The sequence below is a fragment of the Chrysochloris asiatica genome, unplaced genomic scaffold, assembly GCF_000296735.1.
Source record: "Chrysochloris asiatica unplaced genomic scaffold, ChrAsi1.0 scaffold00016, whole genome shotgun sequence".
NCBI lineage: Eukaryota > Metazoa > Chordata > Mammalia > Afrosoricida > Chrysochloridae > Chrysochloris > Chrysochloris asiatica.
The window spans coordinates 13,804,858-13,831,103 of NW_006408534.1; the positions used below are offsets into that span (position 1 = coordinate 13,804,858).

The 26,246-nt window shown below is 41.5% G+C and overlaps 1 protein-coding gene across 1 annotated transcript in view; it reads right to left on the reverse strand.

Annotated features, from left to right (window-relative positions):
* EPT1 (ethanolaminephosphotransferase 1 (CDP-ethanolamine-specific)) overlaps nucleotides 1-22,922 on the reverse strand; it is a 50,404-nt gene extending 27,482 nt beyond the window's left edge. The window contains 1 exon segment of the mRNA XM_006878379.1: nucleotides 22,768-22,922. Coding sequence (XP_006878441.1) covers nucleotides 22,768-22,824 — 57 coding nt within the window. The 5' untranslated portion in view covers nucleotides 22,825-22,922.
* Between the last annotated feature and the right edge of the window lie 3,324 nt (nucleotides 22,923-26,246).

The following is a 26,246-nucleotide window of genomic DNA, read 5'->3' on the forward strand; positions in this document are numbered from 1 at the left end:
CATTTCCAAAGCCTGCCCATCTTCCAGTATGGAGTGTAGATCTACTTCCAGCTCATTTGCCTAAGTTACTTTGTCTCATTTCTGGTCATGTGCAGATATGGTCATCTACTTCTGTTTTTTGGGAATATTCAGGGGTTATCTGTGGCCTTAATACTTAGATGGGTATGTATGTTGGTATTTTTTATGCTTTCTGACGGCCTCCAGGTAGATGTGATCAGGAAATGGGCTGTCCTTTTCACTCTTCTTCTTGAGAAATTTCAAGATGCCACTGTTGGTTGTTTTGAAGTAATTTAGGATTTAATTTTCGGCTTAATTCCTTTTTTGCCTGCTTGTCCCACTCCACAATCCCCATTCAGGCCTTTTTTCTAGTTGTACACAGTTCAGGGCTGGCTGTGGCCGTTTGGTTTTAATTGGAGACTGTCTCTTAAATTTCAAGGAAGTCTGTGAGCATGCATAGTAGAACCCTCCAAGGGTGGGGCTGGGGTGTCCACTAGCTCAGACAACCCTATAGTCACCAGAATGGAGGTGCGCAGACAGCAAGGGACCAATGCACAGTTACTAAAAGAAAATAATGTCCACACCTTTGTCTCTACAGTTCTGCCAGGCATCTGTGGCTGATCCGATCCTTCCTCTATTTGGTTCACCCAAGATGGCAGCTCCTGGAGCAGCTGAGCATCCCAGACTATAAAGCAATAGATTTCTTGCTTCTGCCACAAATTCCCCCAGCTATAAGTCTTCCAACCTTATAAATATTCCTTTATATATGGTTCAGAATTCTGGGACCATCCCCTGAGCCTGTTTGATCGGGTATTCTGTGTTGTTACTGGCGGAGCTCTTTTCTACACTTCCACCTGATCCGCCATCTTGTTTGTTCCAAAGTACAATGTTTTCTTAATTCAAATGTTTACTGGATGCTGCTGTTAAATGTTGTCCAGTCGGTTCTGACTCAGCGACCTGCATAGGGTTTCGAAGGCTGTAAATCTTTTGCAGGAGTGGAAAGCCTCATTTTTCTTTTATAGAGCAACCAGTGGGCTCAACCTGTTAATCTTATTGTGTAAATGAAAACCACTGACATTGCCATACTGAATTGGTGATTTTAGTCAACTCCTCACAATTTTACTTTGAATCTAAAAAAGGGTCCTTAACTGATAATATTTTGATTTGAAAAGCTCCTCTTTTAAAATTCTTAAACATTTAACTCAGATCTCTACTTCAGAAGACTAGCTAAGGAAGGAAAAGAACACAGAATTAAATACAAGAAGCTCTATTTATAAGATTAAGGAAAAGTACCCACACTAAAAAGGGGGGCAGAATTCTCTGCTGGTTACCAGGGTGTATGGGGTGTTGTGAGGGGAGGGAGGGGAAGGTGGAGCACAGGGTAGGGCACAGACACAGGATAGTTTGGGTGCTAGGAGGGGGGCAACACACAAGAGGGGAAGGGGAATGGAAGAACAAGGCGGATGGGAGAACAGTTGGGCAAGTTAGCATGGGTTAAGTGGGACAGAGGTAAATAATGATGTATGCACAACCTTGAAACAACAGAGCTCTGGGATACAGGGATTAAGGCATGGTTTGAATGGGTATAAGAGGGGAAATAATGTTAAGATGCTTGGCTGTCTTTTGAATATTGGTTTCCCTTGCCTACCATTATAAAATGCACACTTAAGGGGGAGAGAAAGGAATAGCCAGAAACATCACCATAGAAAGCTATTAAGTCTGTCTTCTGCCTATAACTGATTGGAATACCTAAAATGAGGCTACAACTTGCCCAGTGAAGGAGGCTTCCTGAGGAGCATTTGCATTGCATAAGACCGTAAGTGGAATCCTGATCCTCATCCAGAATCTTCTAAAGTGGGAAATTTCCACTTGAAAAGATAAGCAGATCAGCCTAGAGTGGCTAGAAGAACAGAAGATACTTCTTCAAAGGAAGCCCAGCAGGAAAAATCAAAAACAATAATGGGAGTCCAACTGATTACTAAAAGAACAAGCAAGTTGCTCACCCAGGAACCATCAAGGTTTGGTCTCCTCAGGGCAAAGCCCCTTCCAAGACTAAGACTCAAGGGGAATACACAAGCAGACATACGCTCTAACTGGTGACCATGTTGGTCACCGATAAGGGGAAGAGGGGGAAAAACAACAATGAAGTTGTGAGCTAAGTCCAACCACATTCAACAGACTCCTGTCAACCCAGGTTGAGACCTGGTTTGGCCAGCAGTATGACAAGACCTGGGGACTCTGGGCCCAGAGACAGTGACATGGCCACAAAGGACGAGAATGGAGAATGAAGCGTTCAGCTGATATAAAGTGAAGGGGGATGCACAAGAACACCTAAACTTGCAGATAGTACACACTTGACCTGGCTGGCTGATCAGAACTTGACTAGAAGAAGAAAGAAGAAAAAAAAAGAGTAACCTGCTACAATTTGATGAACTTGACCTATACTTATGGATGTAGTAGCTCAAAAGAGGGAACAAATCTTTACAGCGAGGATCATTCCCACCCCCTCAGTACACATGGTTTGGCAGAGATGGGCAACTTAGACATTGGCTACCCAAAATGGAGGGTGGGAGCCCTGAAAAGGCAAGAAGTGACTGGCTTACACAAGCTTTCAAGAGGGAGCCTAGCTCCAGAGGGTGCGGGGGAAGGTAGAATCTCTGCTAAGTGGTTTCCAACCTGTGTGGATGGGGCTGATGAAGGAAATGGGGACAAGACTCTTGTGGTTCAACAGTGAATAACTGCTATCAGGACAGACTGTGAGTGCTGGAAATGTAAAGGTAGATGTTTTGTAACAAAAGAAGGGGAGTGGTTGATTTTGCAGTCCAGGAGCGGAGATTCCTGGGACCATCTAGGGAAAAGAGCAGACAGCGGGACCCTATCCAGAGAAGCAGTGACGCCAGAGATGGAGTGGCTGGGGACTCTGGACTCAGGGAGGGAGAGAGTCTGTGTGCTGACAGCAGGGGAGCAGGCTTGCAGGGTGTACCCTTTGGTTGTTTGGTGATGCATGGAGGGGACTGTAACCATTGCAATGAAACAAAATACGATAGGATGAATGTAAAGCTAATGTTTCCCCATGTAAACTATCACATAATTCACAATAAAAACTTTTTTAAAAAAAGGTCTGTTTACCTTATAGGATTTCAGTGATTTGGCACTTAATAATAGTGGATGAGCTCTAGTATAGCAAGAAAGATTAATATAAGATTACAAAAAAGCCTAGCAAACAACAAACCTAAAGAATGCTCTGTACTCTAGTCTTACACACCAGTCTACATTTCAAAGTCCCATATCATTCAGCGCAGTAGAAACAGGAGGCTTTCTGCTCCCATAAAGGCTTACAGCCTTGGAAACCCTATGCAGGGTCGCTCAGTCAGAAATGACTCAAAATCACACAGCAACTTATCATTCACAAAGACACTCTGAGCTGTCTTGTGAATCAATGTTGTTGTTGTTAAGTGCGACTGAGTCAGTTCTGGCTCATAGTACGTACATAAAGCCGGCCTGTGGTTAGCAGTCCAGTTCTTACCTTACAGTGTCACACCAAGACTCCTGTGAATCAACAGGAGGAAAGAAAAGAGTCAAATTTTTCTTTCATGTGACAATCCTTCAAATATTTGGAAACAGCTCCCTGTCACATCTAGACCTTCCTTTCACCTGACTGAATATCCCATGTTCCTTTGCTGCTCCTCTTTTGCCATGGTTGCAAGCTCCTTCATTACATAGGTCTAGTTCTTTAGATCTGGAATTAGCAAGCTTTTTCCATGAAGGGCTGGATACTAAATATTATAGAACCATGTTAACAGCTATTCAAACAAAGCCACTATAGTTCAAAAACAGTCATAGATGTAAAAAGTCACAAAAGTTTACTTACAAAACAGGTGATCTGGGACTTTAGTTTGCCAAGCCCTGCTCCAGACAATCCAATCTGTCAGTAAACCAACACAAAGATGGGACCCAGGGCAAAAGGAATATTTCAAGATGTCATATAAGTAGAAAGAAGACCAGGTCAATAAGCTCCACTTCCTCAACTTATTTCTGTAACTACTGCTCAGCAAATTAACAATTTCCTACAGCAATGAGATGGAATACTGGTGTGGCACTGTGGGTTATGTACCAGACTGCAAAGCTGTTTTGAACTGCAAGGTGGGCGGTTCAAGCTCACCAGCTACTCCTCGGAAACCCTATACAGGCAGGGTCGCTATGGGTCGGAATTGACTCAACAGCACTTAACAACAACAACAACACAGCTATGAGACCACATTGCAGACTTACATACCCTCATGTCCTGGTGTGGTGCTGTAGGGTAAGCACTGGACTGACTGCTAACCACAAGGTCCACATTCAAACCTACCAGTCATTCCTCGGCAAACCCCCACACAGGGTCGTTATGAGTCAGAAATGACTCAACCAGAAATCAGCAACAGTATGACTTTCTCATATGGGCTGTTAGGCCACCTTTCCCTATACTATATAGAGTTGTTTGATTGCTTAAACCAAAGCATGGTGCTGGTGGCTGTGTGCTATGGAGTCAGTTTCAACTCATAGCAACCTTGTATAGGGTTTCTGAGGCTGTATACTCTTATGGGAACATAAAGCCTTACCTTTCTCCCACAGAGCAGCTGGTAGATTTGAACTGCTGATCTTGGGGTTAGCAGCGCAACTTGTAACCCACTATGCTATCAGGATTCCTTAATCTAAGTGTAATACTCTATATTTATCACTGCAACATTTCATATTCCTAGAGTCAGCTCATCTGTCCACTCCAGATCTTTTTAGATCCTGACTCAGTTATCCAAGGTAATAGCTATTCTTCTGGAAATCTAGCATATAAATCTGATCATGCTAATTAATACCCTCCTCAGTCTCTATAAAAATGCTGATCAAGGAAGAAGTTTTCAATACTTCCCTCAAGGTTGTTATTATCCCAGTTTTCAATTTATTTTGTGCTGTCTTCTAGGATAATTATTTCTATTTTATCTGTAAGCAAATATTTTGATAAAGTCTAAATGAAAACCAGAATTAGCCTAGATAATATTAGCTCTGGTAGCGTAGTGGTTACGAATCGGGCTGCGAACCTTAAGGTCAGCAGTTCGAAACTATCAGCTGCTCCGCGGGAGAAAGATGAGGCTTTCTACTCCCGTAAGGATTTACACCCTCGGAAACCCTGTACAGGGTCACTATGGGTCGGAACCGACTCGAAGGCACTTAACAACAACAACAATATTAGTCAAATATCAGAAATTGTCAAACTTTTTTTTAAAAAGTCAGTCCAAATCAGGAATAGTATTTTAAATCCTTTCTGTGAACTTCTAAGAAAACTGAATTGAGCAAAACACACAGCTCTTAGACAACTTACTAATCAGACTGAGGCTACTGTCCTAAGTAATGCTCTAGTATCATAATGAGCAGCTTTGTCTCCTAATAATATAAGGAGAATAGGACTCTTACTGTCAAATGATGCTTCATACAAGGCCTGTCTTTATCAATCTGAAATATAAACCTCATACTTGGAAAAAGACATTTTAGGTTAACTGTGGAAAGCCATACAATGAGGCTTGAGTTCAAAATAACAATCGTAGTAATAATAATTCATAAACTACACTTACTGTTAAACACTTCATATGTAAGCAAACTCAAAATAACATTTCTGATTTGTTTCAGTTACTTTCAAAATTCCAGAGTTCAAAATTGTCCATGACTGCTTTGTTTGAGAAGTAAAAAGCTAGCCACAAAGAACCCATTTTAATTCACAACTGGACTCATGTATGACATTATATTTATTATACACAGAAACTTTCTATCTTAAGAATATGGGAGAGAAAAAAAAATGAACAAACTGTTTTTTTCTTCCTCGGCACAATAAAGTCCAGCGTCTGGTATGACAGTTCCTTGCTAAGAGCCACTGCTTTAGTGGACACATTAATGACTACCTCAACTGCTCATCAATTCATGGTCAACACCTGTAACTCCTTAAGGAGACTTCAAATACTGCAGTCCAAGCAAGAGACCAAACCCCAAACTAAACCCACTGTCACTTCGTCAATGTGGACTCATAGTGGCCCTATAGGACTGAGCAGAACTGCTCTTAAAAAGTTTCTGAGACTATAAATCTTAGTGAACAGTCTGACCTGCCACCTGCAGAGCAGCTAGTGGATTTGAACTGCCTACTTTGTGCTTCTTGGCTAAAAGCAGACAATACCAGCTATGGACAACACTGCAGAGAATGAGTATTCCAGAAAACTTAATTGTGTTCATGAGGAACCGGTCGGTACATAAAGCCAAGAGGTAAGGAGATCAGACAGAAAAAGGGGACACTAAATGGTTTAAAATCAGGAAAGGAGTGTGCCAGGTTGTTGTATTCTTTCACCAAATGTATTCAATCTGTATGCTAAACACATAATCCGAAAAGATGGATTATATGAAGAAGAACATGGTATCAGGATTACAGGAAGACTCATTAACAGCCTGAGATATGAATATGATTCAACCTTGCTAGCTGAAAGCAAAGAGGACTTAAAATACTTAGTGATGAAGATCCAAGAACACAGCCTTCGGTATGGGTTACTACTCAATGCATAGAAAACAAAAATCCTCACCACTAGACCAAAATAACACCATGATAAATGGAGAAAAGATCAGAGTGGTCAAAGACTTCATTTTGCTTGCATCCACCATGGAAGCAGCAGTCTAGAAATTAAACCATGTATTGTATGAGGCAAATCTGCCACACAAGTCCTCTTTAAGTGTTCAAGAGCAAAGATGTCACTTAGAGGACTAAGGTGCTTCTGACCCAAACTGTGGTATTTTCAATAGCCTCATATGCATGTGAAAGTTGGACAGTGAATAAGGAAGGCCCTAGAAGAATTGATGCATTTGAGTTATGCTGTTGGAGGAGAATATTAAAATTTGGACTGCCAGACAAACAAATCTGTGTTGGAAGAAGTACAGCCAGAATGCTCCTTAGAAGCCAGGATGGTGAGACTTCATCTCTCGTACTTCGGACATATTATCAGGAGGAACGAGACCCTGCATAAGGACATCATGGCTGATAAAGTGGAAGGTCAGCAAAAAAGAGGAAGATTTCCAATGAGATGGTTTGGCACAGTGGCAGCAGCAATGGGCTCAAGTGTAACAATGATGTGAGGGTGGTACAGGATCAGGCAGTGTTTCATTCTGTTGTGCATAAGGTCTCTATAATTAAGAACTGACTTGACAGCACCTAACAACAACAACCACCTTGTGCTTAACAGCCCAACTTTAACCCATACACCACCAAGGGTCGTTAAGCAAGAGACAAGGTATAATAAAATTCAGCAAGTAGCCACTACCAGAGAGGAATACACTGTGTTAGAAACAATCTACTAAGATACTAAAAACATAAAATGGGTTATATTCATACAGTACAGAAATATAAAGTTTCTTAAAATACTTCTTACCAGCACAAAACTTTAAGAACTACACCCACAGAAAACATGACTTGGTGAGCAATAAGATCTCATATCACATCACTGAATACTGTCATTTAAATCTGCTAACAAGTCAGAGCAAGGAGAGTGGTGGGAGAAGACAAAAGAAGAGCTAGAACATTTAGACAAGAACAATAAGTCATGATGACAAACAGGTTTGTTTGCTTGACTTACTCCATAATAAACTTGAACAAGTGATGAGATGGAGATGAAAGGAGGGGTGGAGTGAAGGAACTTGGAATTCCAAACACATGACAAACACCTGTCAATTTTTGCAAATTCTTAAGTAAGAGAATAGTATTTGAGAAAAATTATTTATTATGCCCATGTACTATTGGAGCTCTGGTAGCGTAGTGGTTACGAATCGGGCTGCGAACCATAAGGTCAGCAGTTTGAAACTACCAGCTGTTCCGTGGGAGAAAGATGAGGCTTTCTGTTCCTGTAAAGATTTACAGCCTCAGAAACCCTGTACAGGGTTGCTATGAGTCAGAACCAACTCCACGGCACATAACAACAACAACAATCATTTACACACAATTAAAGAGAGGAAGAAGTCTGCATTCAAAAATTATCTGTCGAACCCAAAGTAGACATAGACTCTAAGTTACTTTATCAGTCTGTCCATTAACTCGCTGCTGAACTTCCATTCCTAAAATATACTTTCTCTTAATATTACCTCTTGTGGGGGTGGGGAGGGCAGGGGATATATTACATGCTTGATTTCCACAAGCAGGGAAGTATGAATGCAAAATTTTATTTTTTACTTATTTAACACTAGTAGAGCACTATGCACAAGGCACTGTTTTAAGCACTTTACAACTGTTACCTCATCCAATCCTAATGGAGTCCTGGCTTGGCACTGAAGGATAAGCATTTGACCACAAGGTCAGCGTTCAAACTTACAGCTGCTCCTCGGAAATGCTATACATGATCACTGTAAGTCAGAATCGACTCGATGGTACTTAACAACAACAACAATAATCCTAATGACCCTACAAAGTAGGCAATACCTTGTTTCATAAGTGAGGAAGCCTGGTTGCAGAGTCTAAGTTATCTGCCAAGATCATACAGCTAGTAAGTGAGTTATTTTTAATTTAATTACTATTCCCAAAGTTAATTATTTCATCAAAAGCATTTTATTTCAATTATAGCTAATAGCAAATGAAATAATCAACTACATGTAAGATTAGCAAAACACAAGCCCACTTGCTCCAGCTAAAAATCTTAAAACTGGGGAATAGAAAAGCAAATAAAATCAGTTCTTTTTCATTGTAATACTTCCCCCATCTGTAAACAGTTATACACTCATGTAATCTTTATCTTAATGCTTATGTATTTTAGACAAAAACACCCAGAGTTTATTACTTCATTCTTAGTTTTGAGAGGCAGCAGAGCACATGGACTCTGAAATCTCAGCTCCACCACTTATAACTGTAAGACTTTGAACAAGTTACTTCAATTCTCTGTGTAACACAGTAACTTTACATAAGGAGCCCTGGTGATGCTGTGGGTTAGGCATCGGGTTGCAGTTCAAATCTACCAGTCCCTCCACAGGTGACAGAAGAGACTGTCTGCTCCCATAAAGATCTACAGTCTCAGAAACCCTGTAGGACAACTGTGAGTCAGAGTCAATAGTGGTTACATTACACGCAGCTGAGATTATGAAAGTACTATGTGTGAAGTACTTAGAATAATACCTGGTGTGGGTATTATATAAAATGCCATACAACTGTTGGCTATTATTACTATTAGTATTTCCAATTATATTTCTCTTGCCATTGTAACTTTCCTTCACTGAATTTGTACATCTACCACTTTAGTGTGCCTCTCTAACTTACCATGGTCTTCCTCATCTCTGTACCTTGGTTCCTGTCAGCTCTCTAACCAGAATGTTTCCCCAACTCTCTCTGTTGTTGTTGTTGTTGTTGTTAAGTGCCATCGAGTCGGGTCCGACCCATAGCGACCCTGTACAGGGTTTCCGAGGGTGTAAATCTTTACGGGAGTAGAAAGCCTCATCTTTCTCCCGCGGAGCGGCTGGTAGTTTCGAACTGCTGATCTTAAGGTTTGCAGCCCGATTCGTAACCACTACGCTACCAGAACTCTCTCTAGGCACTGGGTAAAACCCTTACTCAGCAGAGGTGTTCTTAACATTCAAGTTAGAGCAGGTAGAAAAAGAAGCCATAATCAGTGAACTGATTTCAAAAAGTAGTTGTCAGATTGTTGTTAAATACCATCAAGTTGGTTTCTGACTCATAGCGACCCTGTATAGGGTTTCCAAGGAGCAGCTGGTAGGTTTGAACTGCCGACCTTGTGATTCAAACAGACCTTGCAGTCTAGTGCTTCATCCTGCAGCAACACACCAGGACTCCTCAGAAGATAGCAGAAGAACCCATTCAAGATTTACATTCAAATAGCACCTAAAAATGTAGCAACGTTCTTCCTCTCACTGAATCTCGCACCCCTCACTCTGCAGAAGTTTCCCACCCATTTTTCTTTCAGTTCTTCACAAAGTCTCCTGTCTTCCTACTACAGAAGTAATTCTTTCTATGAGACATTTGTAGATCTATAGCTGAGACCATAAGAAAGAAGGCTTTTCAAGTCTTATCAATGTATTTAGAGGTGACAGAGAGCAAGCTGGTCACATATAATAAAAAGAAAAAGGCACAACTAAATTAAGGAGCTCTAGTAGCATAGTGGTTACAAAATTGGGCGGCTAACCTCAAGGTCAGCAGTTCGAAACTACCAGCCTTTCTACGGGAGAACCAGGAGGCTTTCTGCTCCTATAAAGATTTACAGCCTCGGAAACCCTGTACAGGGTTGCTATGGGTCAGAACTGACTCCACAGCACATCACCACTACCAAAGGTAAGTAATTAACTGCAACTTATTGAGGTAATGCCACAATTAACATATTGTAATCTGCTTTCAATTATAATGAATGAATTAACTGCAACTTATTGAGGTAATGCTACAATTAACATATTGTAATCTGCTTTCAATTATAATGAATGAAAACCAAATGACCAAGAAGTTCTCAAGTTGTTTGGACTGTTTGTCAGGGGGAAGTGTTCAAATCTTTTAAATCACTTACAGACATACTCTTTTAATAGAAGATAACTCATCCAAAAATAATACAGTGATGTGCCACCTAAAGTCTATTGGGCAATGTCCTACCATATATACATACATCCTGTATTCCCAGACTCCCAATACCAGTAAAGCCTATTAAAGAAAAAGTTCAAGGCACACATAATTGTTTGTAAAAACAAACAGGTGTTATTTTGTGATACACATCAAAATATTATTATTACTACATTAAAGATGGAGGTGATGTTGTTACGCATAGAAAGATACACTATATACTATATATTAAGACAAATATTTGGCTAAATTTGTATGTAAGTCAGAACCATACCTAACTGTTTTGACTTACATACAAATTCGACTTATAGACAGATTTACTAACAGAACTTGTTCATAATCTGGGGACTGCCATTATATGTAATGTGGCATCCACACAACATCCAAATCACAGAATGTCCTTTTTCACAGAATATAGCATGGTCATTAAGCAACATACAGCTGTCATATTCTTTAGAAAATAAAATTGTCTTTGTTTTAGTTCCAAGTCCACAAACCACAGTTTCCATTTACAGTTTGCTCTTCCACGTGCATTTATCCAATTGAAGTGCCCTCTGCAAATGATGACTAAGTTATACTGCCAAATTCATCTTCATCTAAATTATAATGCTCTTCTGTTATGGAAGTAAAAATCTCTTCATGAGTTTGATCACTATGATCTTCCTAGGCATTCAAGTATTAATAATTCTTCCTCATGGGGTTACCAAGAGGATTAAATCTTACACCCACCGGGTGCTATTATTACCAAGGATACGCTTTCAGAGTGAATGTTTCACAAAACCCCTAGTTCAGTGACTGACGCCTCTACCCACCATTAGTCATCTCAGACTCCACCCCTGCCCTCTCATACCACCTCCACCTAAGTCAGTCACCATTTTAAATATTAAACCAAGAGTCCCCAAATCATGTCTACAGGGCAGGCAAGTTAAACAAAACAGGCCTGCAGGAAATTACATGAACCAAGGAAGAAAATGGCAAACTAGAAAGCAAATACCCTTTTGTAAAAAAGGAAAGCACTGATTCTTGACAAAAGGAAATTCAAGACCAATGTTCAATTTTCAAGAGAATCCAGAAATGTGGACTTTTATAGTAAACTTCCTAATATTTGAAACAACGTACGCATAGGCCATATTGAACATATCTGTTAGCCAATTTTATGCTCCATCTTTAGGACAATCCTAAAAGGACTCCAGATCTCCTTATAACCAGCCCCATAACGCCTACCCTCCACCACCAACTTTCCATGTTCCATGCACACAGGGTGCACACACTAAAATTAAAATCTGACTTGGTGTAAAATTCTCTAGGGGCTCCCTAAAACCTATTAGCACTACAACGTGCCCAAGAACCACCTGAGATATGAGTTTAACAACAGATCCCATCTGAGTCTCCCAGGAATCAGTTATGTAAACATGTTCAGCAGGTGATTCTGATGCCAACAGAATCCTTGGCACACAGACACACTGATCTAAAGAATAAAATAAAATCCAGGGCCATCTAAAGTGCAACTATGAACTATTGGTCCCTCCCCCCATGTGGAGCAAGGAAGCATGAAGGAGATCAAAGCTGCATGGAAACTGTTAGTCCAAAGGACTAATGCACCATGCAAACTTCAGCTTCCACGACCCAGGGACTAGAAGAACTAGACAGTGCCTGGCTACTACTACTGACTGTTCTGAACAGGACAATAGGAGGTCCTGGACTGAGTGAGAGAAAAATGTGGAACAAACTCAAAATCATAAAAAAAAAAAAAAAGCAAGGCTCACTGAATGGGCAAAGACCCAAGACTATGGTTCTTGTCACCCTTTAGGTATGGAAATGAACTCAAGTAGAGGCTCAACTTTCAGACAAATAATAGGTTTGTAAGGTTAACAATGCTGTGGGTTAATGCGCCAGACTGCAAAGTCCTTTGAACTGCAAGGTCAGTGGTTCAAGCTCACCAGCTGCTCCTCAGAAACCCTACACAGGGTCACTATGGGTTGGAACTGACTCGACAGCACTTAGAACACTCAACTATTTGAGATCAAGAGAGCAGCATTTGCCCAGAGATGAAGTTCAGAAGGCAAGAGATAAGAAATCAGGACAACCGATAAAACAAGAACGGAAGTGGGATGAGTACTGTTACATTGCAGGGATAGCAATCAATGTCTCAAAACAAAATGGACAAGAATTTTTAAATGAAAAACTGACTTGCTTTATAAATTCTCACCCAAATCACAATATACAGCTTTTGAAAACCAAAGGGTAAAATCTAGAAGTCCTTTACAAATCTCCCTCCTGTATTAGGGCCTCACTCATCTCCCTCTCCAGTCTTATCTCCTGCCACCCCACCACCATGCAAAAACACATCATCTACCTTCTTACTTTTGCCAGAAAATATTCTCTCTGTTCTCTACTGCTTATTCTGTAATGCCTTTTCTCCTCTTTTACCTGATACTGTTTGCTCCTAATAAGTCTTCATGTTTCTAGAATGAGTTCTGCCTTTACCTCCTTCCCCTCTCTGAAGCCTTCCTCAGCTTTAACCCCAATTCCCTGAAAGCTACGTCACTTCTCTCCCATAGCAACCAGCACTTGATCAACTGTATTTATTAACTGTAACAGTTTATTATATGTCCATATGACCTCAAATTGGATTACTTGAAAGCTAGAATTGTCTTAGCTTAACTTGGCAGGCCCTACACCTGACATAAGAGTGGGCTCTCAAATGCGTGCTGAATAAAGACAATCAAACTACATGAACCAATAAGACTGAAGACTAGATTCTGGTTCCTGATCATTATCATCAAGATGGACAGTCTTTCCTTACTAACTCTTAACTGTAATATTAATGAATTCACAAACATCACAGCTCTAATTAACTACCATAATAAACCCAAATCCCAATGCCAAGGAGTCAATTCTGACTCATAGTGACTCTGTAAGAAAGAGAAGAACTGTTCCCCAGGGTTTCAGAGTTGGTAAATCTTTATGGGAACAGACAGCCTCATTTTTCTCCAGCAGAGTGGCTGAAAGGTTTGAACAGGTAACCATGAAGTTAGCAGTCCAATACTTTAACCACTGTGCCACCAGGCCCCCATAACAATCATAATTGTTATTAAGTGTCCTCAAGTCGGTTCTGACTCATAGTAACCCTCTATAGTGTTTCCCAGGTTTTAAATCTTTGTGGAAGTAGAGGGTCTCATCTTTCTCTCACAGAGTGGATAATGGGCTTGAACTGCTGACTTTGAGGTTCTCAGTTCAGTGCTTATCAAACGGAGCCTCTGCACTCCCTATCATAATGGCAGAAACTAATTAGCATGAAAGTATAATCTTGAAACCAAACATCTTTCTCAGAGCATTTCCTCTCTAAAACACATTGATACAATTGGAAAGTAAATGCTACACTATCAATTAAAACTTTGCCTTCTCTAGGTCACATTAGATAAACCACAACAGAAGTTTCATTCTTATTTAGGTGGGAAAATTCCTCAACAATAAAGACCTGTCCCCTAAAGAAAGGATAGGTGGAGGGAAGGAATGGTAAGCCTGAAGTTCCTGAACATAATTATCTGAAGTTACATTAAGAAGTCACCAAGAGGAACAATGGGAGTTAAACTCTTGACATCCTTCACATTCAAAATACAAAAGTATCCTTCCAATATCCAGGGGATGAATGCACAGTTCCTTTTCCCATACTTCCTGAATGGCTTCTATTCTTTTACACTTCCATTCCTACACTGTATTATTGTTAATGTTAAGTATCATCAAGTCAGTAACTACTCACAGTGACCCTGTCTAGGGTTCTGAAGTGCTTATCTTACAGTGCCACACCAGAACTTTAGTGCTCAGAATTGTTGCCCTAAGTGCTGTCAGTCAGTTCCAACTCACAGCAACCCTGTTTATAGTTTCTGAGGAGTGGCTGGTGGGTTTGAATCACCAACTTGTGGTTCAGATTGGCCTTTCAGTCCAATGCTTATTCTACAGAGCCAAACCAGGACTCATGCGATATACTCTTCTATTTGCTAACACCTATTCTGAGCGCTGGTGTCCTGGTGTGGCACTCACCAGCTGCTCCTCACAAACATTAGAGACGGTCACTATGAGTTGGAACCGACTTGACAGCACTTGTAACAATACTTCTGAGCGGTAGAGTCCTTGTGTGGTGCTATAAGGTAAGCTTTGGACTGCTAACCACAAGGTCCACAGTCCAAACCCACCAGTCGTTCCTCAGAAACCCTATACAGAGTCGTTTACAAGTCAGAATCTCCTCAAGGGCACTTAACAACAACATTCTGAGTGCTGTGGCTCTGTAGGATAAGCACTGAACTGCTAACCACAAGGTCAGAGACTTGAGCCCATCTGTTACCAAGTGGGAGAAAAGTAAGACTTTCTGCTCACACAAAGATTTACAGCTCAGAAACCCTACACAGAGTCGCTTGCTACTGAGTTAAAAACCACTAAACAGCACTTAACATTCTGTTCAAATGGAGCTCTGGTGGTGCTGTGGATTAACTAGTGGACTGCTTACCACGAAGTTGGTTCAAACTCACCAACTTCCCTGGGCTAGAAAGATGCTCCAATAAAGATTTATAGTCTTGGAAACTCCATGCAGGGTGGCAATGAACTGAAACTGACTCAAGGACAGTGAGTGGGATTCTGTTCGTGGCACTGTGCTAGTTCTTGGGCATATGTTGAACTCAGCAGCCAGAGGCCCTGCACCCCCAGAGCTCAAGTCCTACAGAGAAGGCAGACATTCATTATTCAGCAAACTTTCATAAAACTGCAGCACCTAACAGCTGAGAAATATAAGTGTTAAGAGAACATACAACATAAAATCCATTGCGTTTCTTCTTTGTCTTAGTTTCTTACTACAAAAATCGAATTACCACACTACACATGCACCCTTTCATCAGTTATTTCTGTATAGCTACCAGGTTTCTAACTGTAGCTCAGCTATACCTCTAGGGAAGATAAAGAAATTAAATGAGTTCAAAAGTAATTTTTCCACCAGTTGCTTTTATAGTATCAATTTTTCGCCTCATCTTGTTGCTCTACTACACAGGGTCACACCAGGGAATAAAAATCCCTTTTGAGTGTTTCAAGTCCTTACCCACTCATGGGGTAACCTTTTCATAAGTGTTTTAATTCAGTAAGTATCCACAGTGCACTTACTATCAGAAAGCCCCACAATGGGACTACAACGACAGGAAAAAAAGACCTCTGGCTATAATGCACAGTCCTGCAAAACTGACTTCCTTTAGACACCTTTGTTGTTGTTGTTAAGTGCTGTCAAGTCAGTTCCAACCCATGGTGACCCTGTATAGGGTTTCCAAGGAGTAGCTAGTGAGCCTGAGACACCGACCTTGCAGTTCAAAGGGCTTTGAGGTGTGGCGCATTAACTCATATCACCACAACACCTGTGGTGGTGGTGGTGGTTACATGCTGTGGAGTTGGTTCTGACTTATAACTTGTTGTTGTTGTTAGGTGCCATCGAATCGGTACCGACCCATAGCGACCTTATGCACAGCAGAACATAGCTAGATTCATATAATTGAGTATCAACACAGCATTGAGTCAGAGTCCTGTTGTCACGCTGTAGGATAAGCACTGGACTTCTAACCACAAAGTTGGTGGTTCAAACCCAATAGCCATTCCTCAGAAACCTTTCTCACTATGAGTCAGAAAAGACTTGATGGCACATAACAGCAGTGAGTAAATAAGCTTCTACTAGAAGAATGTTTATGTGATAAACTTGTGCTCTTCTTTTTTTGTTGTTGTTGCAAGGAAGCCTCAATAAAACTAACATAACAACAATCAGAAAACCTGTATCGTAATAAACACAAGACACTTGCTACACTGACCTTTGTTTTCCAGGATAATAGGAAATCTGCTGTCAAATACAGGGACTGAGTCAGATAACGGAAGAGTGGAAAAGACAGAAACACAAAATCTGTCTAAAATGTCTGATAATTAAGATGCCTAACTAGTTTGAAAATATAAATCTAATAAAAATTACTTAAAAGAAAAAGTTGATTCTCTACTACAAACATTACAAACAATGACTCTGTTACTCGACTGTCACTTTCAGAAAGTGAGACCCTAGAGTAACTGAGAGAGTTTTACATGTCAATGTTTACAGCGATGTCAATATTTACAGTGCAGAACAGATAACATGAAGGGGTAGAAGGTGAGGTAAAACAGGAGGTAACTAGGTTAATACCCTTCTGAAATGAAAGTTGCTAAGCCCTGGCTTGAGTTACCAAAGAGGCTCTGGAAATGCTAGTCACTGAAATTTTATAAAACAAGCTGGTGCCTCAGTTCAGAATGAAATAGCACAATATTGCTTGAAAGTAGAATGTACTCTTAAGACCTCCTAGGGTTCCTTTCAGTTTCCCCAATTACAATTAAACAAAATCCATGAAAAGGTTTTGTTTTTCACTCATTCCACAAAAGTTTACTGAATGCCTACTCCTAGAGTCCTGGCATGGTGCTATGGGATAATGCACTGAACAGCACAGTTGGTTTGAACTGCAAGGTCGGTGGTTCAAATACACCAACCACTCCTCAAGAAACCCTACATTGTTTTTGTTGTGCAGTGCCATTGAGTAGGTTCCAACCCATAGTGACCCTGTATAGGATTTCCAAGGAGCAGCTGGTGAGCTTGAACTGTCGACCCTGCAGTTCAAATGGCTTTGCAGTCTGGCGTATTAACCCACAGCGCCACACCAGGACTCTAACCAAGAAACCCTATGTTGTTGTTGTTGTTAAGTGCCTTCGCATCGGTTCCGACTCATAGCGACCCTGTACAGGGTTTCCAAGGCTGTAAATCTTTACAGGAGCAGAACGCCTCATCTTTCTCCCACGGAACAGCTGGTAGTTTCAAACTGCTGACCTTAAGGTTCACAGCCCGATTCTTTACCACTACGCTACCAGAGCTCCTTAAGAAACCCTATACAGGGTCACTATTCAGTCAGAACTGACACTATGGCACTGAACAACAACACTCCAGGTATGGTGCTGTAGAATTAGCACTGGACTGAGAACAACAAAGTCGGTAGTTCAAACCCATCAGCTGCTACTTGAAAATCCTATACAGGATTGCTATGAGTTGGAACCAATTATTCGAAGGCATGTAAGAACAACAACAACAGTATCTATATGAGGAGCCCTGGTGGTACAAAAGCTGTTAGCCTGGCTGCTAACAGAAAGGCTGGTGGTTCGAACCCACCATCTGCCTACAGTCTCAAAAAGATTGTTTTGTTGTTGTTAAGTGCCATCGAGTCAGTTCCGGTCCACAGCGACTCTGTATAGGGTTTCCTAGGAGAATTTGAACTGCCAACCTTGTGGTTCAAACCAACCTTGCAGTCCAGTACATTAACCCACAGTGAGGACTCCCTCAAAAAGATTACAACCAAGAGCCTTATGAGACAGTTCTACTCCGTTTGCTTGGATCACTGTTTGAGTCAGAATTGATTCAACAACAGTAAATGCACAGCACTATGCTCAAGATAGCTCTGGTAGTGTAGTGGTTACAAGTTGGGCTGCTAACCTCATAGTTAGCAGTTCAAAACTACCAGCTGTTCCACGGGAAAACCACCAACCTTTCATAAGGCATGTATGGCCCACCATGGGCCTTGGACAGTTTGCTATTGATGCAAACTAGACTGTATGGAGCATGGTGGCTCTGTAAGATAAGCACTGGATTGCAAACCTCAAGGTCGCTGGTTCGAGTCCACCAGGTAACTCCATGGGGAAAAAGATGAGGCTTTCTCCTCCCACAAAGATTTACAGCCTCGGAAACTTATACAGGGTTGCTATGAGTCAAGACCGACTTGATTGGACTTAACAGGAACAACAAAATGAACTCATGGAACCTACAAATAAAGTATACAGAACCCTAACAAAGGGATTGATCGGTTTTACCATCCTGGGAGGCATAAAATGAACCATCCCAGAGGAAGAAAGGGGGCAGGCAGCTCACAACCACCAAGAAAGAAGAGCCAGTCAGGAGTGGAGCATATCCTTTGGCCTCAGGGTCACTGTGGTAAGAACCTCCTAAAAGGAGGAGACAGATAGAGTTGTCACACTGGAGATAACAAGAAACAATGAGAAGCAGTAGCAGAGAAACAGTGGCAGCAGAGGAGGAAGAACCAGGAAACCAGTAGGAGATAGCATCCACAAGAGAAAGCTGAGCACCTTTAGGCAAGAGGCTTGCTGGCAGAGTTCAGTGCCTCCAGGCATTTACTGGCAGAGCTAGAACTTTGTAACACTTCACCAAGAGTGGCAGATGGCCAGAGAGGCCTGCCTGCAGGTACCAATAAGAAGCTATCCTGTCCAAACAAAGAACTCTGAGGCATTTCTGATCCTGGCAAGACCTGGGGACTCTTGGGTCCAGTGTCAGTGACACAGCCACAGAAGACTAGAGTGGAGAGTGAAGCATCCAGCTGATAAGAAGAGAGGGTACATGCATAAGAACACCCACACTTGCAGATAATACCCATTTATCCTGGCTTCAGTGACTAGATGATCAGAGCTCAACCAGAAGTAAAAAGAAGAGGGAAAAAAAAAAAGGTATTCTCATACAATTTGATGAACTTGACCTACACCTATGGAAGCAGTAGCTCAAAAGAGGGAACAAGTCCTTACAGCAAGAATCATACCCACCTCCACCACACACAGAGTAGACAGGGATGGGCAACTTGGACATTGGCTACCCAAAATGGGGGGCAGGGGGCTACAAAGGCAAGAAGGGACTAGCTTACAAGCTTTCAAGAGGGAACCTAGATCCAGAGGGCCTGGAGGAAGGTAGAATCTCCAGTGAATAGTATTCAATCCGACTAGGCAGGGCTGATGCAATGAAATACAGATGGATCTCTTGTGATACAATATTGAATAATTGTTATCAGGACTGATTGTGAGGGTTGGAAATGTAAAGGTAGATGTTTTATAGCAAGGAGGGGAGTGATTAACTTTTCAGTCTAGGAGCGAGGTCCCTAGGACCATCAAGGAGAAGAGCAGAGAGCGGGACCCTATCCAGAGAAGCAGTGATGCCTGAAATGAAGCCAGAGATGACGACGTGGAGCGATGGAGCAGCTGGAGACTTCAGATCCAGAGAGGGAGAGCGACTGTGTGCTGAAGACCTGGGAGGCACGGGGGAAGGATTGCATGGAGGGGATTATAACCATGGCAATGAGACAATATACGATAGAATGAATGTAAAACTAATGTTCTCCCATGTAAACTATCACAAAATTCACAATAAAACATAAAAAAATAAATGACTAAAACAGAGATTTCCTAAGCAGAAGAGTTTCAAATCACTTATATTCTGCCTTCAAGGAGGCAGAACTTAACTCTCCATTCCACAAGCATGGAAGAGCCCCAGGAGCATAATGGATTATGAGCTGGGCTGTACAGGGTCACTATAAATTGGAACCAACTTAGTGGCACACAACCACCACCATCTTAAATGTGAGATGTGCCTACTGTCCTTCGACCAAAGAGCACAGCATAGAAAGGGGACAAAAGACTAACTTTATGGTGGCGAAACAAAAAAAAAAAAGAACACACTATCTCTGCCAGGTGATTGAGGTCAACATAAATCATGCTGATAGCATGTACCCTTGATAAAAAGAGAATGGCATCTTATCATGTGATCTTCTTCCCAAAATCCATACCAAGGTACTTAACAATCTGTAAAAGAAAGAAAAGTCAGACAAATTCTAATCGAGAAGCATTGGACAAAATATCTGACCAGTATTCCTCAAAACCTTCCCAAAAACAACCTCTGTCTCCACGAAGCTGAGACCAGAACTAGATGGTGCCCAGCTACCACGGCTGACCTCTCTAAAAGAGACCACAATTAGAGGTCCCAGATACAGTAGGAGAAAAATGAGGAGAAAAATTCAGATCATAAACAAGACCAGACTTACTACTAGTCTGAAACAGATTGGTGGAACCCCTGAGACAAGGGCATTTAGTTACTCTCAAGCCTGGAACCGAATTGACCTCCATGGCTCAACTTTCAGTCAAATCATAGACAGACCTATAAAAACAAACAATAGTATCAGGAAAGTATGCACTCTTTAGAACAATCTACCATATGAGATGTAGAAAGCAGCATCTGCCCAGGGATAAAGTTCAACAGACAGGAAGGTATGTTGTTGTTGTTGTTGTTAAGTGCCATGGAGTTGATTCCAACCCATAGTGACCCTGTATAGGGTTTCCAAGGAGCAGCTGGTGAGCTTGAACTGTCGAACCTGCAGTTCAAATGGCTTTGTAGTGTGACACATTAGCCCACAGAGCCATACCAGGACTCCACAGGAAGGGATAGGAAAGGAGAAATGGAAACAGGAAAAAGGGAGGAAGTGGGAAAAATGTTGTTACACTGTGGAGATTGCAATCGATGCCACACAACAAAATGCATTATGAAGTGTTAAATGGAAAACTTCCATTTTGCCCTATAAACTTTCACCCCAATAACAACAAAAAGTTTTTTTTTTAATATCAAAACAAAGAAAAGTCTGAGAAAATAATTTACAATAGAATAACTGTTGTTGTTAAGTGCTGTGGAGTCGACCCATAGCGATCCTGTATTCAGGGTTTCAAAGGAGCAGCTGGTGAGCTTGAACCACCAACTTTGCAGTTCAGGTGACTTTGCAGTCTGACACATTAGCCCACGGCACCACAATTAATTACTGGTTAATTGAAAGGACAACATCTGACCCAAAGACAAAGTTCAGAAGGGTTAGAAAAGAAGGAAGGAATGGAAAGGAGAAATACAGAGAGTATAAGGGCTAAGTGATGCTACGTAGTGGGGATTGCAATCAAGAACATGAAGCAGGGTGTATGAATTGTTGAACAAAAAGCTGATTTCCTCTAGAAAATTTCACAATAAAATGTTTTTAAAAGTCACATCCTAGAGGAGCCTAAGGAAGCATGACAACTAAATGTAATGTGCTATCCTAGATGGAACCCTGGAACAATAAAAGGAAATAAGGTTAAAAAACAAACCCACTAAGGAAATATGATGAATTTAAAGTGTGGGTGTCAGTTAATGCATAAATATTGGTTCATCAATTGTGACAAATGTACACATATTAATGTAAGACATCAATAACACATAAAACTTTGTGTGTGGCATTTGCAAACTCTTTGTCCTAACATTATGATTTTTCTGTAAATATACTCTAAAATGAAATTTTCTGTTGTTTTAACGTGGATGCTGGGAGTGTCTAGGCTAAAAAACGAAAGAACATACAGTACCTGGTAATTCACTGGCAAAAGATAGGGATGGGATGGGGGAGGGATGGAGAGTAAAAGCTACACAGGTAACAAAGATGAAAGGTTAACAGCCCACGTTTCAGGCTAGGCAACCGGATGGATGGTGGAGTTATTTACTGATAAGAACAGTGGAGGAGAACCAGATTTGGAGTTGTTAACAACCAACATTTTCTTGGGGCTCATTTTGTATCAGGCGTTTTACAAACCTTATCTCAAATTCTAACGATCATTTTTCAAAGACTGTAGGACCAGCACTGTAGAGATTATGATCCCGTTTACAAAGATACAAAAGACTGAATGGGGTTCAAATGACTTGCCCACGGCCAAATAAACTGGATTCTTGGTTATGAGTTTACATGTATTCCAAAGGCCGCGCTCTTTGCACTGCACATTTCTTCCTTCCTGTGCACATTTATTCCTCTGGTAGCCAGAGCACCCCCAGCTACAGCTGAGGCTCTCCACTAGATGTCGAGTGCATCAGCACCGTCTGCCAAATGATCATCTCCATCTCTGAAGTTGTATGCAGGAGAGGAGGTATAAACTTCATTAGGATGAAGACAATTAAATACAATCGAAGGCGACTGCAACACCTTTCAGAGGGTTTTTGAAAATAACACAGGGAAAATTCTCTGGTTCGATTATCGGAAAATGGTCTGAAAAAGGAAAGGAAATCCACCGGAAGGGGTCAAGTACGGATAACCGGCCGCGAGTGCTCTCACGCATCCCGACCCCAAACCCTCAGATTTGGCAGGACCACCCACCCACCTAGCCACCCCCAAAAAAAGCCTGCTGGGTCGCCCGAAACCACACGGCACAAGGTGACACGGACCGCGCCGGCCCCTCGGTCGCCTGGGAAAGGCAGGGACGAAGAGGGAGAGGAGCGTCCATAGAGCCTGTGCTACCTTGTACTTATCAAAACCGGCCAGCTGCTCCGGGCTCACGTATTCGTAGCTAGCCATCGTGACGACCTGAAAACCGAGCACACACTCGGCAGCAACAATCCGCAACAAGGTGGCGAAACACGAGCAAGGCTCCAACTGAGCAAGGGTGGGAAGGGCTGGGCAGGCGAAGAGGAGCCGCGCTCCGCCCACCGCGCACGCGTAACCGCCTAGGCCATTTCCGCCGCCTCCCAGTGCGCAAGCGCAGCCTTCACGCCTCACCAACCCCCGCCCCGGGAGAGGGTTGCTAGCTGGCTCTCACGGCCCGCCCCACTACGCCTTGATAGTCCAATCGGCGTAGATCAGGCAACATTAAGTCCCGCCTTCCGGGTCTCCTACTTGCTTCATTTGCCAGCGTCAAAATTGGTGAGCTGAGGTAAGGCAAGAGGAGAGGTGAAAGGTCAATTTCCCAGTGGGCCTTGCGCCTCATCCTTTGAACAGTTGGGTATTTATATGGTATGATCATCTGGGTGGAGATTTGGGCACATTCTGTTATTGCTGTAGTGGGATGATTGCATGTGAACCAGTTCAGCGGCCCTTCTGAAAAGGGCTTCAATTCCTTAAGTGGAGTGAAATAAAAGAGTAGAGAAAGGGTCTATGCTAAGTGTTTGGCACAGTACGCCGCTAGAAGTGAAGCTTAATGCACAGGATTTGCTGTAGGAAGGCTGCTGTGCTGCCGGGACCAGAGGGAAACTGGGCAGGAGCTTTATGCATTCAATAAAGGGACTTGAAAAGCGCAAGATAAAGGACATTGAAAATAAACGCCTCTGGCCAACGTCATTTGTGAACTTTCGACTGTCTCATTACACTCTATTCTATCAAATCATCATAAGATTAATGCCTCCTGACAGATAAAACAGTCTCTTAACCTCTAAGACCCTAGTGCCAGTCTATAGTAGAACTGCCTCATAGGGTTTCCAGAGTGTGGGTTAATGCACTAGACTGAAATCTTTCAACAAACCTCAAGGTCTGGACTTTAAGCTCTCCAGCTACTCCTTGGGAACTCTATACAGGGTCGATATGGGTTGGAATGACTCAACGGCACTTTACAACAACAATCTTTAAGGAGGACTCCTGGTGTGGCACTGTGGCACTGGACAGCAAGATCGGTTTGAATCGCAGGTTTAGCGATTCAAACTCCCCAGCCGCTCCTTGGAAATCCTATACAGGACGGCTACGAGTTGGAACCCACTCGACAGCACTGGTGTGGCATTGTAGGATCAGGACTGGACCGTTGGCAGTTCAAACCTACCACCCGCTCTTTGGAAACCCTATATAGAGACGATGTGGTCAGAACTGACAGGATAACACTTAACAAAAACAACCTTTTGCTGAGCTCCCTTTAGGCAGAGAACTTTACATACATTATGAACAACACTTATAACTCTATGACTTGAAGGCATTGCCTGCTTGAAGGTTGTTGAGTTGTTTAATGTCATTGAGTAGGCTCTGCTCATAATGACCCTGTATATAGGGTTTCAGAGAAATAGCTAGTGGGTTTGAACCACTGACCTTGAGGTGAGTAGCCCAGTGCTTATCCTACAGTACCACACCAGAACTCCCCCTTGGAGAGTGTTAAGTGCCACTGAGTTGGCAACGACTCATAGCAACCCTGTATAGGGTTTCTGAGGAGCAGCTGGTGGGTTTAAACTGCCCACCTTGCCACACCAGGCCACTAAGAAACTGAAATTCACATTGCCTAACTTTCTCAGGGTTATTAAGTTACACAAGTAGGAAATGGCCAACCCAATACAGAATGAAGGATGAATATCCAAAGCCTCTGCCTCAGGGAGTTTCTCAATCTATCTGGGTCACTTAAGGCCAATTATTTTGAGATATCTTTAATTCATTTGATTTATTCATTCAATTTTTATTGAGAATAATGCAAGCACATTATTTCTGCATGTGTTTTATCTTGCCTACCAAATTGTAAGACTCTTATGAGGTGGTAGATCTAAAGGAGTCCTGGTGGCACCATACTTGTATGCTAACCAAACAGGTCAGATGTTTGAAGCCATAGGCTGCTCAGCAGGAGAAAGATGTGGCAGTCTGCTTCCATAAAGATTGCATCCTTGCCAGCTGACATTTGACAAGGATCAATGGCGAAAAGAAAGTATATAACAAATGCTGCTGGCAAAACTGGATATTTATTTGCAGAAGAATATTAAATAAGTTCATATCTTATACTATATGCAAAAATGAACTCGATGGCTCAAAGATGTAAATATAAAAGCTAGAACCACGAAAACTGCCAATGAAAAATCTAGAACCATAAAGATTGCCAAATTAAAAAAAAGGACTCTGATACATGGTGTAAATATACTATCAAACTTAACAAAACACAAACAGGAGAAGACAAACTAGATAAGTGGGATATCTAAAAAATTAGACACAATGTGCATCAAAAGATTTGACAAAAAAGAATCAAAATAGAACCCATAGATGGGGGGGGGGAGTAATTTGACAATGACAATGACATATCAGACAAGGGGTTAATCTCTAACATTTATAGAAACCTTTGACAACAAGAAAAAGACAAATAATCCTATTTAAAAATGGGCAGAGAGCATGAACTTCACCAAAGAAGACATTCAGACAGGTAACAAATATATCGCTAACCATTAGAGATAAAAATCAAACCAATAATGAAATATCATCTCATCCCAAGATTAATTGTTGTTGTGTGCCATTTTGTCGATTTTGACTCATAGTAACCATGTATGTAGACCATGAGTCTGTTCAAATAGAACAAAGTGACACTGAATGGTTTAAAATCTGGAAAGGTGTGTGTCAAGGTTATATTGTATTTTTTTCACCATACTTACTTAATCTGGTGTTTCCAAGACTGGCTAGTGAGTTTGAACTGCTGACCTTAACGGTTTTTTTCAGATTTTTTCATTATTTTTTCTGATTTTTGTTGTCGTGTATTAGTATAAGATTTCTCTTCAGGTTCACTAATTTGGGCTTCCATTATTTCAAATCTACTTCTTTGCCCTTTCAATTATTTGTCCATTTCTGAAATCTTAGTATTAATCTCGTGGACTTCTAATTACAGGTTTTGTATTGTTTCAAAATTTGCATTTATTTTGTCTGTTTGTTCTTGTAGTGTTTTCCTGAATTCTTCTAAAGTTTTTTTCTGTGTTCTCATTGATTTCCTCTTTCTGTCAATCTGTTGAAGGTACCTAAATATCATTGCTTTGAATTCCTTTTCAGTTTATTCCATGACGTTTTCTTCCTCAGAAATGTTTTCCAAGTTATCATCTTAATCATTTATTTGAGCCGTTCTCTTTTGTTTCTTAATGTGAGCTAAAATAGCCTATTGTCTCCAGAACATTGTGGTGTTGTCATATTTGTATTTAATTGATGATTTTATGTGGATATGTTATAAAAGCCCCACCAACTGTCTCCTATAGGTACAGCTAGAGAATGTGAGTATATGTATT